The following is a 20323-nucleotide window of genomic DNA, read 5'->3' on the forward strand; positions in this document are numbered from 1 at the left end:
TCTGACCTTTGCTATCCTTCAGAGAAGACTATCCGAGCTGCTGAAACCACTGTAAAGGTAGCGCAGTGGAGACAGAACTTTGGTTGTGTCTGTATTGTGCTCCTCTGAGTGTCCCTCAGAGTATTTGAAATATTAAACTACTCAAATGTCTGTCTGTTGTTTAAATGTTAGGTTTTTACCGGCGTAACTTTAAGTACCAACATGAGCAGCCGACGACCAACATGTTGGTTGTTTCAGGTGGACTTGCGAGGAAGTGATTGGACATCATTTTATTTTTACTCACCATTATTTTCCCCTAGTCAATATAATCTATAGCACACCCAAAGTACAGCCACAGCTTATCTGTGTGAAGGAGGTGCGTTCAAACGTGGGTCTTTTGTTGTTGTTTGCCATGGCTGTGTCCCACTAGCAGCTAGTGTTACAAACAACAGCTGGCTAATATACATGTTGCTCTTTGCGCCGTCCAGGCAGATCACGCAAGGGGCGCGGGTGCTTGCTGGAAGGAGTTTCTCACAGGCAGCGATCTCAGAGGTAACTGTGTGTCATGCAAGGAAACATCCAATAATATTTAGCGGGCTGTGGCACATCTACAATCTCTCATCGATTCAAATCAAACTTATTTGCATATTGAACGATTCGATATAATATTGAGAATAGTTGCATCCCTAGCATCCCGCCTACCTCAACTGTGCAGCACATTTGCATACATTAAGTATATCAAAGAGAACATGATGTGCAGTCAGCTTGATGTAAGGTCTGTTTTAATCTTCTTTCAAATGCTGAACTGTCATCTGCAACATCTTGAAGGGCTTTTAACCATTTTATAAGTTCTCAAAACGTGTAGCTTGTCCATATGCATGAAGCTCCTCTGCGTTTTAAAAGTATCACGGTTTTGCTCATATAATTCATGTTAGACATTTTTTATGGGTTCTACATTGAGGTATTTCTCAATGTGCTTCCAAATGGAGCCGAACACCCTCTGCTGGCAATAAGTGTAAAACTACACTTCAAATCAAGTCACTCAACACTTTTTACTGCAATCATCTTTTCGCTGAAATGTTCAAAGTATAGTTTAAAAGGACAGAACAAAGAATAATATGTCAGCCTCCATATGAAATGAGGTTTTGGATTCGATGAGATGCCTGTGCCCTTAAGGTGTGTCATTCTCATAAAAAAAACAGGAAAAAAAACAGCCTAAGATAAATAATATGGTGGATTCTTTGCTCCATCTTTTCAATTTATAGAAAAGACTGTATGGTACGATGGGAAGTGAATATGTTTCATCTGTCACTAGCGTGCAGTAATCCCTCCACATCAGGATGGCTCTCCATTATATCATCACTATCGCACAATGGAGCCATAGCACTTTATTAACATGCTACTTTCCATCCTCTAGAAAGGGCGCAAAACGGTTAGATAATAAATGCGCACGGCTCTATAGGTTAACCTCCCCATACATTTCGATTTAAGGACATGGTGTGAAGGACAAGAAAGATATGGCCTGGGGATCGACCAAGGTTTCTATTTTTTTCCTTATTTGAGGCAGATTTTGCTGTGCACGCTCAATTACTTGCTTTTTTTTCTGACTCATCCTGCTCACATTTGCAGCCACAGACTTGTCCGAGTACAAGAGCGGCTCCACACTGTCACCTGTTGATCAGATTGAGCATAGCACTCAAAGGGAAGCAAACGGCTAAAAATGAAGGTGGTTTCACAGAGTTGAGACACGCCGGTGCATTGTTCGATTGAATGAGCCTTGTTTGAATACAGGGCAGGCTTTGATTTAAATTGTCTGATGGCCTTGAAGTCCTTTGTCTGCTCCTTTCTCCCAGGAAGACAGCAACTTTTATGCTCGAAAGGCAGGAAATTATTAATGACGTTTTTTAGTTTTGTGTTTTTAAACAGTTGGGGGAGAGCGGGGTGGGTTGGGTCACATACGACATTTCTTAGTTCTACTGCCAAGGCTTTCAAGATTCTGCCAAGATACTCAGTCTGCACACTCTTCAGAAAAATGAGTAGATACATCTAAATCATGAGGCTTTAATATTCAACAGAAACGGATTAATACCAATTACTGCAATAATTTCACCCAACCTTCATGAGAAAGACACCAGGTCAAGCATTTTTCTGTTTTTTACTTTGTGAGATGCAGTTATTTGATAGATGTATACAAAGAAATACAGTGTGAGCCAGCAATCAAACATTTGGAAAAAAAACTAGCAGTTGCAAAACATCCTGGCCGAGTGACCCTGAGAACACAGAGTTGAGGGTGATAACACAGCTACAAAATCAGACAGAGATTTTAATTGAAAGTCATATTCAGCAAGACCTTTACTGAAAATGATTCAGCTATGAGAGCAAACCAAGCTAACTTTTCTCTGTTCCTAATAACTGACTCACCGAGCATCTTCCCAATCTCTCTCCTGCCAAGATCCCCCACTGCTACAGCCACTTCAAGCCTTCCAATTCCACCAAAGACAATAGGCTTTAGAGCACAAGCCTGGCGAAAACATGACCCGGAGAGAAGAGTCAACACCACATCACCAACAGTGCCACCATCCATGACTACTCCAACTGTATAATTACCACAGTTAAGAGTTTTTAAACAAAAAGAAGAGCTTTTATTTCAGGACATGTTTAGCAGGTGTCGATCATGGCTGGCTTAAGAGAATATCAATTATTTTAGTTTTAGCATTCAAGCTGCTATGCACAGAAGAAAAAATAGAAATTGTAAAATGTTTTACACAATAAAGCATCCAATCAGTAGCAAATATAATCTGTACAGCACTGTAAAGTCATCTAGATTTCAAATTTATTAATGGAAACTTTGAGATGCAGCACGTCGTTTTCAAGGGGGACCAAAACATTTAAAGGAACAGGCCACCGTTTTTCCATACTGAGATGCTAACAACATCTTCAGTCTTTTTGCGTGACTGAGCGCCCCACAAAGACCAGACAGGTACACATCAGCTCGTCTAAGCTCAAGAAAGAACATATCTCAGTATGGAAAAACGGTGGTCAGTTCGTTTAACACCGAACCATACAGTACAACACAGGACAGGTTGCAATACACAACGAACATTAAAGACATTTTTGCTCCAATACCTGATTTTGTACTACACAATATTAGATTCTATTTGCATTGACACTGCTGCAATATTTATTTTCCCCAAACGCCTTCTTCAGCTGTGTTTGAATGTCCCACAGCAAAAGGTTTGACTGCGCTACAGAAAGCGTGGGTAGACAATGCAGACATGAGTAATACTCTGAACCAAAATGTACAGGCAAAACATCAATTTTTATGTCTTAGTCAAAATCTTTCATCTCAGTGTAATTGATTTTGCAATGCAAGATTTCCTGGGGTAAAAACATCAATGCAACATAATCGGCCTTCTGCAGATTGCTAGTGCAAGCCCAGATGGAGCATTGGGTGGCTCTTGTACAGTTTGTAGTGCTTCATGATTCAAACAACCATCTGCATGCTGTATATTTATTCCCCGTTTTTGGACTTGAAAAGGAAACAGAGGAAAAAAGAGATTTGAGTAGTAGTTTGTCTTAAAAGAAAAAAAGAAGAAAAAAAAAAACAACTACCGTGCACACATCATCTACCATGGGACTTCAATCAACATTGCAACTTAGATTTAAGGCTATTTTTCCAAACTCCCCAAAGTTTCCAAGAGTTTGGTTGGGCACGGCGCAGCTCACTGAAGCCCTTGTTAACTTAAGGGAATGACAGATGGGGGAAATGCAGCCCATCACAAGTCAACAACACAACAAGCCGTGACACAGACACTGACACACACACACCCACACAATACAACATGCTTCTCGCCGACACTAACAATCTTTAGCCACCATTGGTGCTTGTGCATCGAGCAGAATTTCTGACATTTGCTTGTTAGCTGCCGGGACTTGTTAAGACAAGGATTTTTCTATAGCTTTCTCTCCCATCTATTTGCCACATCTGCTGCTCACCTGCCTCCCCCATTCCTTCCAGTTTTGGGATTGTGGGGGAGATTTTGTAGCGCTAATAAGATGCTAGTAGCAACAGGGCTTGACAGGGGAGGGCTGGGGTCAGGGGACATGGCACCCCTTTTGATAAGGAAGCCGACAAGGAGGCAGGCAGGAGAGAGGGCCATGCATGCATTTATGGCGAAAAGCGGAATCAAATCCTGAGCACGTTCCCACTGCCCACCTGTAACCCTACCCAAGAGCAGTACTGTTCAATCTCCGCCCCCGCCACGTGCCCTCTGCCGTCACCCCTGGCACTGACGGGAGGACACCCAGCAGCAGCTTGTTAGCTTAGTTAAAAGTCACCACCGTTCTCAACAGTCGGCAAGGACACTTCTTTTAGACAACAACTAATAAATGCCTTTCAGTCACGTGACTTTTGTTGTTATGCCATTTTGAATGCCGCAGTGGAATTATGCAGAACAACATGTAAGCATCTCTCTACTGATGATGATAATGAAAGACAAATGATTGCCAGTGGCATATTTATGTAAATATTTTGGGTCAATAAGATAGGAGTAAAAACAGTCAGTGTTTAAGCTGCTCAAGATGTTAGCATGCTACCGGTTAGCATTTAGCTTCAACAGCTGAGCTCTGACCTCTCCAAGAGAAAGCCCTGAACCACAAACATCTAGCCTTGGATAGAACATGTGACAGAGCTCAGAGCTGAGCTGTTACTGTAGTATTTCCTCAGTGTTCATCGCGTTGAAGCCATTGACAGTTGATTGATGACAGTGTGCTAATGCTAACGTATTGAGTAGCTTAAAGAATGACTGACTCAGACTCTGTTGACGTGACAAAGTGTAAAAAGAGAAAAGAGAAAGGTTTTCTGCTTTCAACTTAATGGGTTAATTTAGTCTGAGGAGTGAAGCAGATCTTCAGTAAATCCTGCTGTAGCTTGACGGACAGCGTTGCTACGTCTGGTTTCCTTCACATAAACGTGCGTCTCTATGGAGCCATGTTTTGACTGTTATCTTCTTGAGCAATGATTACGAGTACCTAAAATCATACAATCAGTTTTATATCCTGAGAAGAGATACTATTACATGTTGTAGGACTGCATAATTCTACTTAGGTATACAAAATGGTGGCCGGTACTATGCGTGTTGTCATTGGAAACACATGTATAATATCTATACAACATTCTTTGTGTAGGAGTCTTTCACTTTCAGTTTTTTTGTTTTGTTTTAAAATTAGATATGAGCTTTGAGGCATGTAAAATAGTTCTTGAGTCTTTCCCATTCGCCACAGAACTGTGTGGGAAAGAACCTCCATGAGTCGATTTTGTACGAATACATAACACAAGCTGTAGTCAAATTGACCATTCACAGAAAATAGAGCTTTGAATAAGTTTGATCTATTTTCCTCGGAGCAGTATAAATGCTTGAACTTACAGATATGGGATGCAACAGAGATCAAGGCTTCCAAAAATCCAAATCGTTGATCAATACTCTTCTCTATATATCTCAAACTACATCATTTTCCAAAGTGTGTTGCAAGTCTCAAAATGTGAGGAGCAGTAGGGGTGCATCGATCTTTACAAACCGAGTGCATTACAGTACTTTGCTCATACCTTCATCAAAGTCTGCGTCATCCTCTGTGTGCTGGGGAAACGGGAAACAGTTGGTGATCTCAAGGCGATCGTCCACCACCAGCCCCAGCAGGACTCCCTGGACCACTTCACTGCCCTGGCCCTCTTCCTGGTAATGCTTGATAATCTTCAGCACCACCTGTGAAAGGCAAAAAAAAAAAAAAAAAGCAATTGGACTTTTGATATTGAGCGGCTGCAACGATATTGAGGCGAAGGAGAAAAGGCTTCACACTCCTTTCAATAACTGGTCGGGGGAAAGTGATTTCATTTTCTCAACCCGGGCTAATTTATTTATCCTGCCTACAGTCTGTGCATTCTGCAGCTACAGTATTTCGTGTTATTGTTTTGCCCTACCCTCATCTTAGGATTTATGCTTGCTGGTATTGAGGCATCCAGATGCACCAGGATGATATGTGCTCATAACTTTTTGCATTAGATTCCAAAAAGGCTCGGGTTTACCTCCAAGACCTTTTACTAACAGATTTGTGGCTTCATTTCCTTTGTTAAAAAAGCATATGCAACTTGTGCATTGCTTTAATTTGGGCTTCTACCCAAAGCCGAAACTGCCACTTCTAAGTCTTTAACAAACATGCATGTTTAGGCAGCTACCAGGCAGCTCATTTGGGGAGAGCTGCTTATTTGTACACAAGCCTCTGCATTTTTCTCTTCTGGAGGATACACACAGTGGGGTGTGAATGTTTAGGCACTCCGGATCAAAGTTTCTATTAATGTGAACAAAGAAGCAAGAGGAAGATGAAATGATCTCCCAAGAGGCATGAAGTTACAAAAGAGACATTCCTGTGACGATTCAATTTCTGGTTTTATTTTCATCTTTTTACATTTTCAAAATAACAAAGGGGGGGGGGGGGGGGGGGGTGCACTAGCTTGGGCACCCTGCAGAGTTAATACCTCGTAACCCCCAGATATGTCAAGTATCCCAGCTTTAAATGCTTTTGTTGGCAGCCAAGAGTCTCCCGATTCTAGTTTGAGGTATTTCTGCACTTTCATCCTGACAAAGTTTCTGGGCAGTCTTGTACACACCGCTCTTTGGAGGTCTATCGACAGAGCTTCAATGATGTTAAGGTCAGGAGACTGAGGGCCATGGCAAAACCTTCAGACTGTACCTCTTGAGGTCGTCCAGTGTGGATTTTGAGGTGTGTTTACGATCATTACCTATTTGTAGCTTCTTCACAGATGGTGTTACTTTGAACCAATTAAATGTTCCCTATGCAATGCTGCAATGCAACCCCAAAGAATGATCGATACACCTTCAAGAGTTGAACAGAAGTGCTTTTCATGAAATTATGTGCCCCCTTTTTCTTAAAAAATACCCAAGATCAGAGTTTTGGTGTGCATCTAAAACAAACCAAGCCAGAGTCCACCAGATTACATTTTTTTACTGTGTCACCAACACCACAAAAAACATGTTAGCCAAAACATACTCTTCCCAGCTCCCACAACCAAAGATCTGATACTTGGCAGGCGTCAAGAGAGAAATCCGGCAGAAAATTGAATGAGCAGCGCCAAAACTAACTAGAGAAGGAAAGGCAAAGTGTCTAAACGAACAGGATGTAGAGCTGCGTGTAGGGGGAGAGCATAAATCACGCTGATAACAGTGTGGGCAGGTCATAGCCACAGGCATTAATAATACACACATACAGCGCGGAGACGCAGGCTGGCAGTCTTCAAGTCGTGTTCACACCGTGCGCATTGTGTGTGAGCTCCTCTATTCTGCCTTAGTTCTCTGTGCACATCCACACATGCACACAAACACACACACACACATGCGCACAACACTCGCATGGACACGGGCACTGCACCTGTCCTGGGATATTTATTTCAATAGACTGCAAGACCTGTCACACAACAAGTAAAAGGCTAGAAGGTTGGAGGAGAATGAGACGGCACTTTGGGAGAAAAACAAATCTCATTCTTGGCCTGCCTGCGCCACTCTGACTGAGAGGTTGAGGGTGTGCACAATGGGTCCAGGGATGAAAGGTGTAAGAAAAAGAAAAGAAAAAAAAAAAGAAGAAGAAAAAAAAAAAACAGGAGGAAGGAGACACTGATGAAGAAGGTGGAGTGAAAAATGCCAGTGACAACCACAAAGCTGAGAGAGGCAAGTAAACGATGGAGAAAAAAAATGCAACAGCATTGGCACCAATGACAGAGAGGAAAGCTAACAAGTAAAAGACGCTCAGAGGATGGACGGCTCTGGCTGCCTTTACAAAGCCTCCTGCCCCCTTTTGAGACTTGGCTCGTTCTGTTGCCAACAAATAGCTTTTTCTAGTCTCCATCAGTGGAAGTAGATTGCACAATACACAAAGCCTACAACATCTATCTACCTTTTGGCAATCTGTTCATCTTGCCCTTAAATAGCATCAGTCTGGAAAAGGAAAAAAAAAAAGAGTGTGAAAAGATGGATGAATGGCTAAAAAACACCTTTAAGAAGGTCAAAGAAATAAAGCCGGACTGGAGCTTTAGAAGAGACAGCAGACCAGAGCCAGTGTTTGTACAGTAGACAGAGGTTTTTGATGGATTTGTCATGCTGCTTTTCTTCATGCTGAGTAAATGTCATCAGGTATTGTAAGCAAAGCCAGGAACACGGCAAGTTTGGGGAAAAAGTACACAGTAGAGTACCAAGTCTCATAGGTGCAGAACCTTCCACTGTTTTATTGATCCGTCCTACCAACAGCTACCCACAGAGCTCGCCTCATGTGGAGATGGCCCAGATGGATATGTGAACAGCATATTATAAATCAACAAGCTTAAAATTGAATTGTGCAAAATCAATTGCAGTTCAAATCCCCCGTTGGCTATCTTTAATTCTCATCATAAATCTTCTTACTCACACACGCAACGGCGGGGCTCATATTTGTGCCGCAATGGGGGTCCAACTTATGAGAAAGTCAAGTAAAGGCTGAGGCGAGGAATTTTGCTTGCTGTCTGATAAGGAGACAAACTGTGGATCTAATACAATTGATCAAGTCTTTCAATCTGTGCATGCTCCAGTAAAGAACTGTGAAAGGCTGGGCAAACAATTTCAAACACGTCACATTTTGCTTGCTCGTCTTATCCTTTGCAAATTCAAATACAACTATGACACGCATAAACAAACAGTGGCAGGTTTTATTTTAATGTGGGAAAACAAAGTGGATTTTCTTTTTTTTTTATATAACACCTTTCATAACACAGTCAGCTGCATTTTGGTTTTCATTTTCATATTTGCCAAATGGTACTAGAGATGACCTGAAATTGGTAGGTTAAAAAGATGCACTAAGCGTATAAGAGAAACAGCCTACGGTGTAATCATACACTGTGATTAAAATACTGCTGTAGACAATACACCACAGGGGAAATGCAAACCCATGGTACATTAAGCCTGCCTGGTAGAATAAATACTAGATGTAAACTTGCCACATTTGTAACATGGACACATTTGCTTTGGTTTCCATTTTCCTAAGCAGGCATGTGTGCGATCTCTTCAGGTGGTTAATGCAACCCAGGACTCACAGCAGCACTCGGCTTTAGCTACATCACTGCTGAAACGTGTTCAAAGTACAGAAAAAATCCTTTCCTCCTTCACAGCTGAGGTAATGCCTTCCATGGGCAAGCTTTCCGCTACACCAATAACAGACTGGTCATGACGCAATACAGAGGAAAGAGCTGCTGCCATGTTTACTCTTAAAGTTTACACATTTTGTAGGATCTGCATGTGCACACAGTCCCACGGTGAAATAGAAGAGATGGTGGTAGTGGGGGGAGGGGGGGATTCCAAACTAGTGTAACAGATTACAAAAAAAACAGGTATATCAACTTCAGGGTCTATGAGGCAAAACTCTTAAGAGCAGGCAACCACTGCTGCAGCACACTGATTCTCTACATACAATACAGTGAATGAGAAGCTCAGGGCCAGAGCAGCGAGGGGGATGTGAGAACATCAAAGCACCAGGGTAGTGAAACAAGTTTGTCCTCTGCTGTTTGTACAGAGGTACTACACAACAGTACACCGTACAGATTACAAACAAATAAAGGAATGCTTCAACAATTAAAAATAAAATATGGAAAGTGTGTGTTTGGAATACACTATAAACAAAGCTCTGATCATTAGCTATGATCAAAATAACCCGCTTGTGTTACAGTCAGATAATGTTTACATTTCATGTTTGTGGACAAGCCATGTGTGCAGTGAGACAGCCCTATTCAAAGAGTAAACTTTAAACTTTGTCTTCAGTACAAAACTCTTGTAACTTTATGAGTTGTTTTGGGAACTGGAAAAAGAACTGAATGGACAAATCAGTAAATCTCTCGACTTTTTACTGGAATTTAAACCGTTTAAAATGCAACCACCTACAGAAAATCCACATTTAAGTAAAAGATAATGTTAAAGTAAATGAAAATTAAAATCCGCTAAATCTCTTTTGTCACGTAACCACAGCCCACAACCAGTTGTATTATTGATCTCTGTGGACCTAACTATTATCATAGGTGGCATACACTAAAATGATTAATAATCTTAGAAAAAGATATACACATTAAAATATACATTATCTTGTACCACTATGCCGTTTGTTAAAATAGGGTTAAACCTCTTAAATCTACTATGAACTACTCTATCTGATTCCGCCATGATCATGTTGCTAGCATATGCATCACCCGAAGCTAAGGTATTTTCCGCTGAAATCCACGACCAAACATTCGCCGTAGCCCTTTTAGCTTAGCTTTTCATACTGACCAGTCCTTCGATCTGGATCTGTTTAACGGGAGAGTCCAGGGTGCCACTTGTAGAGGACATTCCGGCGGTAGATGATGAACCGGTCTCTTTACGTGAAGCCATTTGTGAGTCGCTACAGTCGCTACACGCGGAAAAAAGGCCGGAACGCTTCAGCTGCGCACAAGGACATATCTGTTCTTCCTCCCGGGTGGAAACAAAGGAAGTTTACGAAAGGTTCCGCCTTCGGTGTCATAATGATTTTACACCACCACGCGTATTTTCATTACGCTTGACTACTGTGCACTTGGAGAGGTCAGGACATACATTATTATGTCTGTATGTATATTAACCCCTTCGTCTTCCATAAGTAGTCATGGTGTAGTCATGACAAAGCCTGTGGGATTAGATGCAACAACAAACGGTTTAGTTTTTTGTAAAAGATCCCTCAATTTGTAGCGTCATTCTACAGACCACGTGACCTAAATATTACAAACTATAAGAAATGAAATACATCTTTCAACTACTTTTAAAACACTTTATTTAAAATGTTTACAGAGGTATCACAACTAGTAGTTACCCAAAGGCTAAAAGGGGTGGTATACTCAACTTATTGTAACAAGTACATTACCTAGTTACGTAATGCAAAAAAAGATGAACAAGCATAAACACAAGAGGTACAAAAAAACATAAACCTTGAATAGTCTGCTTGAATTTTACATCTTAATGTGATATTTGATGCCAGAAAAGATGCACTAAGAATTGCTTTTGCTTGTCATAAAATAACAATTGCAACAAGTGGTAGGTAATAGGGGTTACACTTTAGATGTACCAGTACCTTTTCATCGCATGTACAGTGTCAATACAAAGTTCAACATGGAAATATAAAGGCCATATTTAAAAACAATTGAATAAAGAGGGACAATGATCAAATGTTTGGAAGAGTAGACAGCTGATTTTCTTTTCCCAAAACAAATTGGAGCCAAACTTGGTGACTGGATAAGTAGGTTTATAAATACAATTGTTAAACATTCGTCCTTTTTAACCACATGAATACTGCATGATTCCACCTGTAGTTACAGTAAAATGCTTTATAAAAAGTTTCCAACCGAGTTCCTTTATCCATACCCCTCCCCTTCCAAAATTGACTGCTGCAAAAACAATATAAAAAGGCAAAAAGTTGAGTACTCTTGCAAGTGTTCTTCCAATGTCTAAACAATGTGAAATCTTGGTCCAGCGGTGGCGATGATGTCACTGTAGGGCTGAGACTGGGTCACCTCGATGGCTTGTTGCTTCTTGAGAACCAGAAAACTGTAAAACTTTGCAGCCGCTTGCTTTTTGTTGTTGTTTCGGCACAAGTCAAGCAGACCGACGGACTCTGCCCCAGTCTTTGCCATGACACGCTAGAAAACAGGAACACATGGTTGAAATATGAATAGATCCAGTTATGCCCGCCTCAGATGAAAGATTTTATTAAAGCAATTCAGCACCTGCAGACCGTGGAGCATCTGCTGTGTCCTCTTGTTCCACCTTTTCTCCTCCTGGTCCTGGTCTCCGGCCTGACCTTCCTCTTCCTAAAATAAAGAAATAAGTGCTCAGTCAATTCATCCCATCCAGATCATTTCAGTATTATTTTAGGGCTAATAAAAGCACGCCAACCTCCTCTTCGTCACTGTCATCTTTTTTGTCTTTCCTGTCACCAAGCAGGTCGAGCTCAGGTACGAGCTGAGTGAGGTTAACGCTGCTCTCCTCTGGGGGCAGATCCACCTGAGGCATGTCTAACCTTTGGGACAACATGGAGCGATCAGCCTGTTGCTGGTCCAAGGAGCCCAGCTAAAAAGTGAAACAGAACAGTTAATATATTAAAACAAACATTCACTTTAAACATGGCATTAATGGTCTTTAGACATCTCACTAAACCAGTGGTTCTCAACCTTTTGAAGCCGCGACCCCCATTATAACAGGTAAGGTCACGCCAGGGGGTCACGAAAAAGGAACACTAGCCTACATAATTCTTAAAAACCAAAGACAAAAACAAAATGGCTAAAATAAAATTCATGAAACTACGGACAAATAATGGCACGCTGGGAAAATAGCAAACACATGCTACAATAAAACATTAGATAATATGCTAATGAAAATATGTATATTTTATCTAAATGATCTGGATCCGGACCCCAGGTTGAGAACCACTGCACTTAACCAAAGCTAATAGAGGACTGAGTATTAATTGCTGGGATGGATCAAGTTTTCTGACTGTAGTGAGCTTACAGGCAGTGCATCTTTGTCGAGGGACTTGCGTTTAACTCCCCGAGGGGTTGATGGGGGAGGCATAGCGGTCTCGTCCAGGGTCGTCCTGCTGCCCTCCATTACCGAGTGTGCGAGCATGCTAGGCTCTTCCATGATAGTTTGGTCTATGGAAGAAAATGTATACAATGAAAATGCTTTGAATGAGGTTCTGCCTTTGTAATATGTAATTGTCTTACCAATGACATCTCTGTGCTGACCCATAACCTCTTCCCGAGGCACCTCAGGGTTCTCCAGCTCTTTAAGGAATTCATCAAGACTGTCTGCTTCACCCCCCTTCCTCCTCTTCCTCATCTCATCTGGCACCAGAGGTGTCAGGCAGCGTGTGAACATCTGATGGAGCAATATAAGAAATGTTACCCAATATGAATTATTCTGCAACTGGCACAAAATGTAAATAAATGCAGAGATGTACAACATATTGACATACTGGTTTGCATTATGTGCAAGTATACAGGTGTAGAAAACCTTTTGCGCAGGAATGTATCAAACCATTTGCTCATGAAAAGCACAATATTTAAGGCAATGCCAAAGTATTGAGTGATCAACTAAATCAGAAGTCCTTGGCAACTTCAGTTACATGTATTAACCCTCAATCACACAGTTAAAAAAGTTATGTTGTGGGCCCTTCAACACAAAAATGTGCTTGAAACTTTAGAGAGCTATAACTCAATGAAGGATTGATATTTTTCCAAACTTACTGTTTATTTTGAAGGTCCTCTTTTCATATATAAATAAAATATATAATAATAATTGTATATGTAATATTTGTATATGTATGGAAAGAGGAGTCAGACCTTCAAAATAAAAATAAAAAATGTAAAAAAAAATATCAATCCATTATTTTATGTACATTTTTGTGTCGAAGCACCCTTAACGCTTATTGTTTTTATGAGTGTTTACAATGTGATAGAAATCCACATGACACAACATTATTTTAGACCACACAAAAATACACTCCCTGGGAAAATTTCACTCAATTGGCATAAAAAAATGTAGGAGTCATGCAAAAATCCAAAAATGGATGTGATAGAGGGATAAAGAGACATCTCACCTTAAGCAGCCTGCCGTTCCAGAGAGGCTGAGCTGGGAGAGAGAAGAGTTTCTCCACTCCTCCAGTTTCTTTCCACATCATAAGTTTCTTAGTGGGAGGAGCCAGATCCAGAGTGGTGACGATGTCTGAGTAGTCCGATAACTGAGCCCTGATGGTTTTACTGTCCAACTCCTTCACACTGTCCACAATCAGCTTCCTCTTGCGCTTGGCCTTGGTTTCTTTCACTGAAATGTGATATGAGGCAAAGTACAGTTTAGACTCTGTAACAATTTCATGTAATATATTGTTTATCTATAATTGTGCAAGTGAGAAGGTTTACCTGTGATGTCAATAGGCTCCAATGCAAATGCTTCTTCCTCATTGTGAACTAGAGTAGTTTGTTCAGTCTGATCAGCCATAGCTGGAAGTGGTTCAGCTGGACCGGAGTCTGGACTGTCTGGACCCGCTACAAGAGAAAATCAAATTAAATGACCAACACTCCAGTATAGAAATGGGTTTGCTTTTACTTCCATTTACTCAAGTTAAACTTACGTGATTGGAGAGCGTCAAAGTCATCCTCGTCATCTCCGTGGTCTGGCGGCATCATGACACTGTCCGTGATTGCAGGAGGGTCATCAAAGATGCCACCACCATCTTCAGAGCTCAACAGTTTATCAACTAAAAATGACAAAGGCAATGTGAGTTCCTACACAGGTCACCACTGCACTAAAACACACAAAGGAAGGGTCAACATACCGAGCATTCCACCATCACTGTTACCCAGAGAGGCATCACCAAAGTCATCATACTCCATGTGGTTGGATTTATCAGGGAGAGTTGCTGGCCCAGGCTCCGCTTCTAAAAGCAGGTTCGAGGCTGTGGCACCATGCATGATGTCCTCTTCGAATGTGCTGGCGTCACGCATCATCTCCCGGTCGTCCATACCAAAGTCAGCTAAAAAGTAGAATTCACATTAATAAATATTTTCATCGTACAGCCCATGTTGAAAGGGTCTGTCATACCAAAGTCATTGTCTTGTAAGAGACTGAGGTTGCCGACATCTTCCCTCATAGTGATCTCTTCCACTCTGCTCTGGTTCAAAGTGAACTGCTGGGCCACGTCAATATCACTGTTGGACAATTGTACAGTCAGTAATTGTAGCCTTTTGTAGAGACAAAATCCCTTTTAAAAGCAATACTTACTCAAGGTCTGGAAGTGGCTGGTCAAAGTCGTGAAACTCTTCAGGTAAAGTGATGGCATTGTAGGCAGCCTCTCTGTTTTCCTCAGGCAGATCCACCACACCTGCATATTGAAAAGATTTATTAACAAAATGCCAGCTTTTTGTATTAAAGTCAAATCAAACATGTCATTACCTGGCCTGAAAGCCATTTTGATCTTGATAAAGGCTTCATTACAATCAGCCAGCAGGTATTTGGCCTTCCTGTGGTAGATTCTCACCACTCCAAGGAGTAAGTGACCCGATGTACGTAGAGCCATTTTCACCTAAGGAACAACACGTTTTGAAACAAATGTAATGCAACAAGTACAGGAAAAACAATATTTGATGGTATCTTTATGAAATAAAGTCAGTCAAAACATGACTCTTTTACCTTGGGTGAAATGATGCTCTCCACACTGCTTTCAAGGTTGCATTCAAATACATGAGCCTTGGTCAGCTTCTTGTCCCAATGGGCCGCTAGCCAGATCTTGGCCAGCGGCCCACGCTTGCTGAGGACAAAGTGGGCGTAAAACATTGTTGTCCTGAATCACTCACTCGCGGTGGGGCAAGTTTGCCTGAAAAACAAAACTTCTTACTTCATTCAAGAGCCAGACAAAAACATCATTGCCTTCCAATGAACTGAGACTGATTTTATATTCAAGCGTGCAGTGGTTTTGCCAACTGATAAACAGTACACATTATTGAGTATAACTATGTGGTAAAAAGATACATGAAAAACACCCCACATTGTCGCCATACAACCTGAGAGTTACTAAAACACATGATATGTCAGCATCTTTCTTCTGCCAGATGTTTTAGGTCCAGTTAAAACGTTAGCTTCTTCGCAATAGTGCAAACGTCTGCCGGTGCCATCTTGTGCCAAACATTGCATGCGTTTTTTTTTTTGCGTGCAATTTGTATCATGTTCATCGTTTAATAAGCCTTGTATGGCAACTCCCGTAATTATTTGTATGTTATTAACTGCGTCTCTAATGTTTGTAGTCATCTGAACAGTTGTGCTTGTGCTTGCTGAAGCATGTGCCTCACACTAGGGCTCAGTTGTGCTCTTAACACTTGTTGCCATTGTTCTGCTGCTACGAATTTTAACATTAATTATGTTAGAGTTAAATGTATGTACTATTGCAATCTGTTTAAAATCATTGATATATTTTCCAAGGTTCCGTCTGTACATCTGGCCAAGGACTAAAGATGAAAACTAGCAATCAATTCTGTCATATTTTATTTACAGTTAAAATGCCCTATCCTTGTAATAAACGCGCTGTAAATGAAAAGATTTTTATCTTCAATGATCATTACACGACACATACTCTTCTGCCCAGGACTTGCTCGACGTTTTCACAATCGCACAATAAATAATTCAAGACCCATCATAAATATCACGGAACAGTATTTGAAGAAACTAACCTTAGACAAAACATTCAGATTAGCAACTCAAACCAGGCGCCCACCTCAGTCAGGGTCCTCCTCTCTCATTGCCCATTGACAAACAGTTAACATGTTGTAGCTAGTAGTAGTTGTCACTTATAAGCATGTTGTCTCTTTGCAGGTTGCAGCCAAACTTTGATTTTGCTAGGCTTAGTCGTGTATGCTGTTGTTCACGTATAGCAACAACCATATCTTTATGATCCTTAGTGTAACAAGAAAAGCGCCAAAATAAAGATCCATCACCAAGCTAAATACTCGGCGCCATTAGATGGGAAATTAGCCGCAAGCAAAACAAGATAACTTCAACGGCTGAATAATTAAATACAATGCATTACTTTGAGCTAAACAGTCCGTATTGTTAGACAACATATTTCCTTCTAGCGTTAGTACAAGTCAATATGCAAATACCGACCCATTCGGAGTCCCTCGTACTTTTTCTAGCAGCACAACTGAGTTGCTAGTGGCTAAAGGCTCATCATTCAGAGAAGGCCGCGAAGAATAAAGACGAGCATATAGATATTTTAAGCGCTATAAACTGCTCCAAACTACGCACGAATTATTGCAATAAAACGTTACTCACCCGTGGCACCCCCGCTTGAGTGAAATCCCGAAGATTATGTTATTTCACCAAGCAGTTTCCCCCCTGTTGTACTCATTAAAACAGCCAAGATGGCGCCAGCCGCCTTCCTCCCGCTCAGCGCTGTCCTTTTAAAATGTGCAGGATGTTTACAGTCAAAAATGGCGGAGGAGGAGTCTCAATAACGACCAGCAGCGATCGGCTTTAGGCGATAGGGGGCGTTGTGGCACAAAACCATAGATATAAAAACTGTTTTAAGCATCGACCACCCACAGCTTCTAACAATAAAAATAAAAATACAATAAAATAAAAATAAAAATAATGCGTTTGTTTTATACAGCACTTCTCTGGACACCTACAGACGCTTTACATAGCATTTGAATGAATAATGCTATGCTGGTGGTGGTAAGCTGCCCACAGGCTACCAGTCTGTGCCATTGGCCCGTTGTTTTGTTTGTTTTGTTTGTTTTTTGTTTACTGTTACGACTTAAAATCTTTTGTTATTTAGCTAACTTATATGTAAAATAGCATGACAAATTCTTTTTAATATGGTGATTTTTTTTTTCTTTTTTCAGTGGCCCACAACGCTCCAGACTGGTAACTGCTGGATTAGAGGATTTGTATTACTAATTTTAGCACCCAAAGCTACACAAACGATGACAGTCCTTTATGCATATTTACACTGCCAAAAAAGTACTAAAGCCAAATGCTATGCTGTGAAAAGGGTGAGAACAGGGTTGGCGTGTAAGGCCAGTGGGCCCCAAATCCTTTCTCCCAGTGACCCCAATTTTTACCCCAAAAAACCTTGGCTTTCAGACTATTGTTTTGTTGTGTTTTTTATCTGTTTTTATGTGTTTTCTTGTAATTTTATGCAACTGTGAAGCACTTTGAATTGCTTGTATATGAATTGTGCTCTACAAATAAACTTGCCTTGCCTTGAATGGCCTATTGCGATTAAGATGCCTAAAATTCAAGTGTTTATCTGATCAGTGATTAGGAGAAATGCACCAGCTCTTCTAATGTCAAATTGGAAAATTGGTATTCACTGAAGCAGAGCATCCTCATAGGCCTGAGCATCTGTTGCGGAAATATGGCTGCTAGCTGAGCATATTTATGACCTGTCAATGGCAGGGACCTCTGTCAGTGCATATAGAAGGGACATGACAGCAATACACCCAAAATAGATATAAGCGTATAATGTTTACAAATGTGGGTCTTGTTATTAGCATCGCTCTAGGGGATGTCAAAATACTCATTGTTGAAGGATGTACAGATGGAAAACAAGAGCACAGTCTAAACAAAAGCTCTACATCATAAACTTTGCCCAAATGATCAAGGGTGATGATATTGAATTATTGTTTTCACAAAATAAGTAATTTGTCTATGAGTACACAGCTAATGCATACCTTTTCGAATTCGGTTTTCTAGGCAAAGTATGATGGATCTATCCAGGGCAGATTTGGGGTATTTTAATGTGGAAGAGTTAAATTTAGATTTTAGGAGCCATTCCACATGTTGCATCAATGATTTACGAGACTATTAAGCCACACAAAGACACAAGACATTCTCCATGCTCATCATATGACACTATTACGGGCCCCATCTGTTACAAAGATCATTTATCCTGATTGATTTGGGTCAGCTGTTATGGTATGATACAAACAGCATCCAACAGCTTCCAGTCTGATGTTTTATGAGAGCATCTTTACTAGTGAGTCACTCACCACTAACATCTGATTAGTCTACAGACTAAAACTAGCATATTATCATCAGCAGCTGGGAAAAAAACGTCCCTTTGCTAGTAAGTATTCAGGCTATTGTTATTCCAAAAATAGATGCTTAAAGACAGCCTTTTGACTAATCTTTTAATTGTAAATAATAGCTCATATTTCTTTTAGATGTTCATTGAGAGGCAGTGATAATTTCAGTGATCTAGGCATGCTGATAAATATTACATCTTTAGATGGATCTTTTATTGTTGGACGCCATGGCGACGTGTAAACGGGCAGCAACCTCCCTCTCTCTTGGTACAGATGCATTTTTTGCCTTTTTCTTTGTGGTTTCTGTGTTCCACATTGTTTTACTGGATACTTTTGTACATCTTTGTCGTGTTTTTGTGAGGATCGGTGGATTTGCTTACTGATGAGAGTCCATAATGGTCCTGAAGAAAGCAGCTTTTTAAAAGTAAACAGCTAGCTTATTCAGCTAAACCCATTTGAGACCTGCACACTTCTTCTTCTGAGACACTGAAGAGGCACCAAGAGCCGCCACACCTGCAACACAGTGGAGGTGTCACAGGAGAAGCTGCAGGAAACAAAAAAGGGACAAACGAGGAGGTATCCAGGCGAGACTCACAGCAAAGCCACACATGCTGGTCAGGTTGATCCACAGTGGCGGAGTCACTCAGGACTAACACTTGAACACTATTTCGTTGTACGGTTGTACAATGACAAATAAAGCGCTGCTTACTTACTAATCACACCATTTAGGAAGACATTAACATTGTGACATTAAAAAAAATTAAATCAGGCATATAAAGAATGTAAACCTTTGCATATGACTTCAATCTAATTTTAACTAAATTGGCTATAAATCTACAGTTCTACTCTATTCAACCCACATGCCTCATGGCTCATGTTGAAGTTCACCCTGCTTCACCAAACTTATTGGAATAAAAATGTCACTTCTCATAATCGGCCATGTGTTGTGGTATGGCACCTTATGAATGATCCTGCAGTTAGTGAGATTTCCGTCTTGTCTTTGCTTTGCTGCACTTTGCATGTCTGTTATGTGTCTTTTTCTTTTTTGGAAAGCGGAGAGGGGCAATCTTTTCTGTAGCGGCGGCTCCAGCTGAGTTGGCAGCTCTCATGCATCCGGGATCATCCGAGATAGATGCTGTTATTTATGCAGCGTGTCTAAACCAATCACCCTGACACAGATTTATGTAAACACTGCAGTTTCTTGGCATGGTATGAGGTTCACACACACACACACACGCACATACACGAGAAGGAAAGCTAGCAATTATTTATTTTGGCTGCCCCTTGGTGAAGACACAGTAATTCAGACAGACTGTAAACTAGGTTAGAACAAGCTCGAAATGGAGCAACATCACAAGTAATGCAAAGTTATTTGGTTGTTTTATTTTATTTTTTTTAGTAAAAAAATGCCACTTGAGATGTCAGATCTCATTTTCCATATGTGAACAGGTCCACGCACACACGCACACACACACACACAAAATGTTTCAGATTAAAAGATGGAAAAGGCATATATTATGTTTCATCATTTAAATGTACTTAACGTGACATTTATTTAGGGCTTAGTATTGGTTTGATTTTCTCTCACTGATGTCAACAATGTTTTAACCAAAGCAAAAAACAAAAAAATAAGACCTTCAATTTATAACAAATGTTTTATTGTTGGTTGTG

General features: G+C 40.7%; 2 protein-coding genes across 2 annotated transcripts in view; both read right to left on the reverse strand.

Moving 5' to 3' along the window:
• The window catches only part of LOC306967226 (eukaryotic translation initiation factor 3 subunit H), a 63391-nt gene extending 52899 nt beyond the window's left edge, over positions 1-10492 (reverse strand). Inside the window, exons 1-2 of the mRNA XM_079562156.1 lie at positions 10335-10492; positions 5585-5741 (exon numbers count right to left, since the gene is read on the reverse strand). Of these exons, the coding sequence (XP_079418282.1) occupies positions 5585-5741; positions 10335-10436 (259 nt within the window). The 5' untranslated portion in view covers positions 10437-10492. The remainder of the gene's footprint in view (positions 1-5584; positions 5742-10334) is intronic.
• A 342-nt stretch (positions 10493-10834) lies between these two features.
• On the reverse strand, positions 10835-17049 carry LOC306966456 (double-strand-break repair protein rad21 homolog A-like). The gene is made up of 14 exons (XM_079561223.1): positions 16896-17049; positions 15261-15444; positions 15024-15153; positions 14853-14952; positions 14673-14779; positions 14407-14604; positions 14203-14328; positions 13991-14116; positions 13672-13895; positions 12797-12950; positions 12582-12724; positions 11970-12143; positions 11801-11884; positions 10835-11713 (listed from the first exon to the last, which is right to left on the reverse strand). The coding sequence occupies exons 2-14, from the start codon at positions 15402-15404 to the stop codon at positions 11522-11524; spliced, it is 1902 nt and encodes a 633-aa protein (XP_079417349.1). The 5' UTR covers positions 15405-15444; positions 16896-17049; the 3' UTR covers positions 10835-11521.
• Between the last annotated feature and the right edge of the window lie 3274 nt (positions 17050-20323).

The sequence above is a fragment of the Gobius niger genome, assembly GCF_951799975.1.
Source record: "Gobius niger genome assembly, chromosome: 8".
NCBI lineage: Eukaryota > Metazoa > Chordata > Actinopteri > Gobiiformes > Gobiidae > Gobius > Gobius niger.

Coding starts and splice junctions, on each gene's coding strand:
- LOC306966456 (XM_079561223.1), bottom strand. CDS start 15,404: ATGTTTTACGCCCACTTTGTCCTCAGCAAGCGTGGGCCGCTGGCCAAG. Junction 14,605..14,672: donor CTTACAAGACAATGACTTTG/GTATGACAGACC, acceptor TCTACTTTTTAG/CTGACTTTGGTATGGACGAC. Junction 11,714..11,800: donor AGATGCTCCACGGTCTGCAG/GTGCTGAATTGC, acceptor CCTGTTTTCTAG/CGTGTCATGGCAAAGACTGG.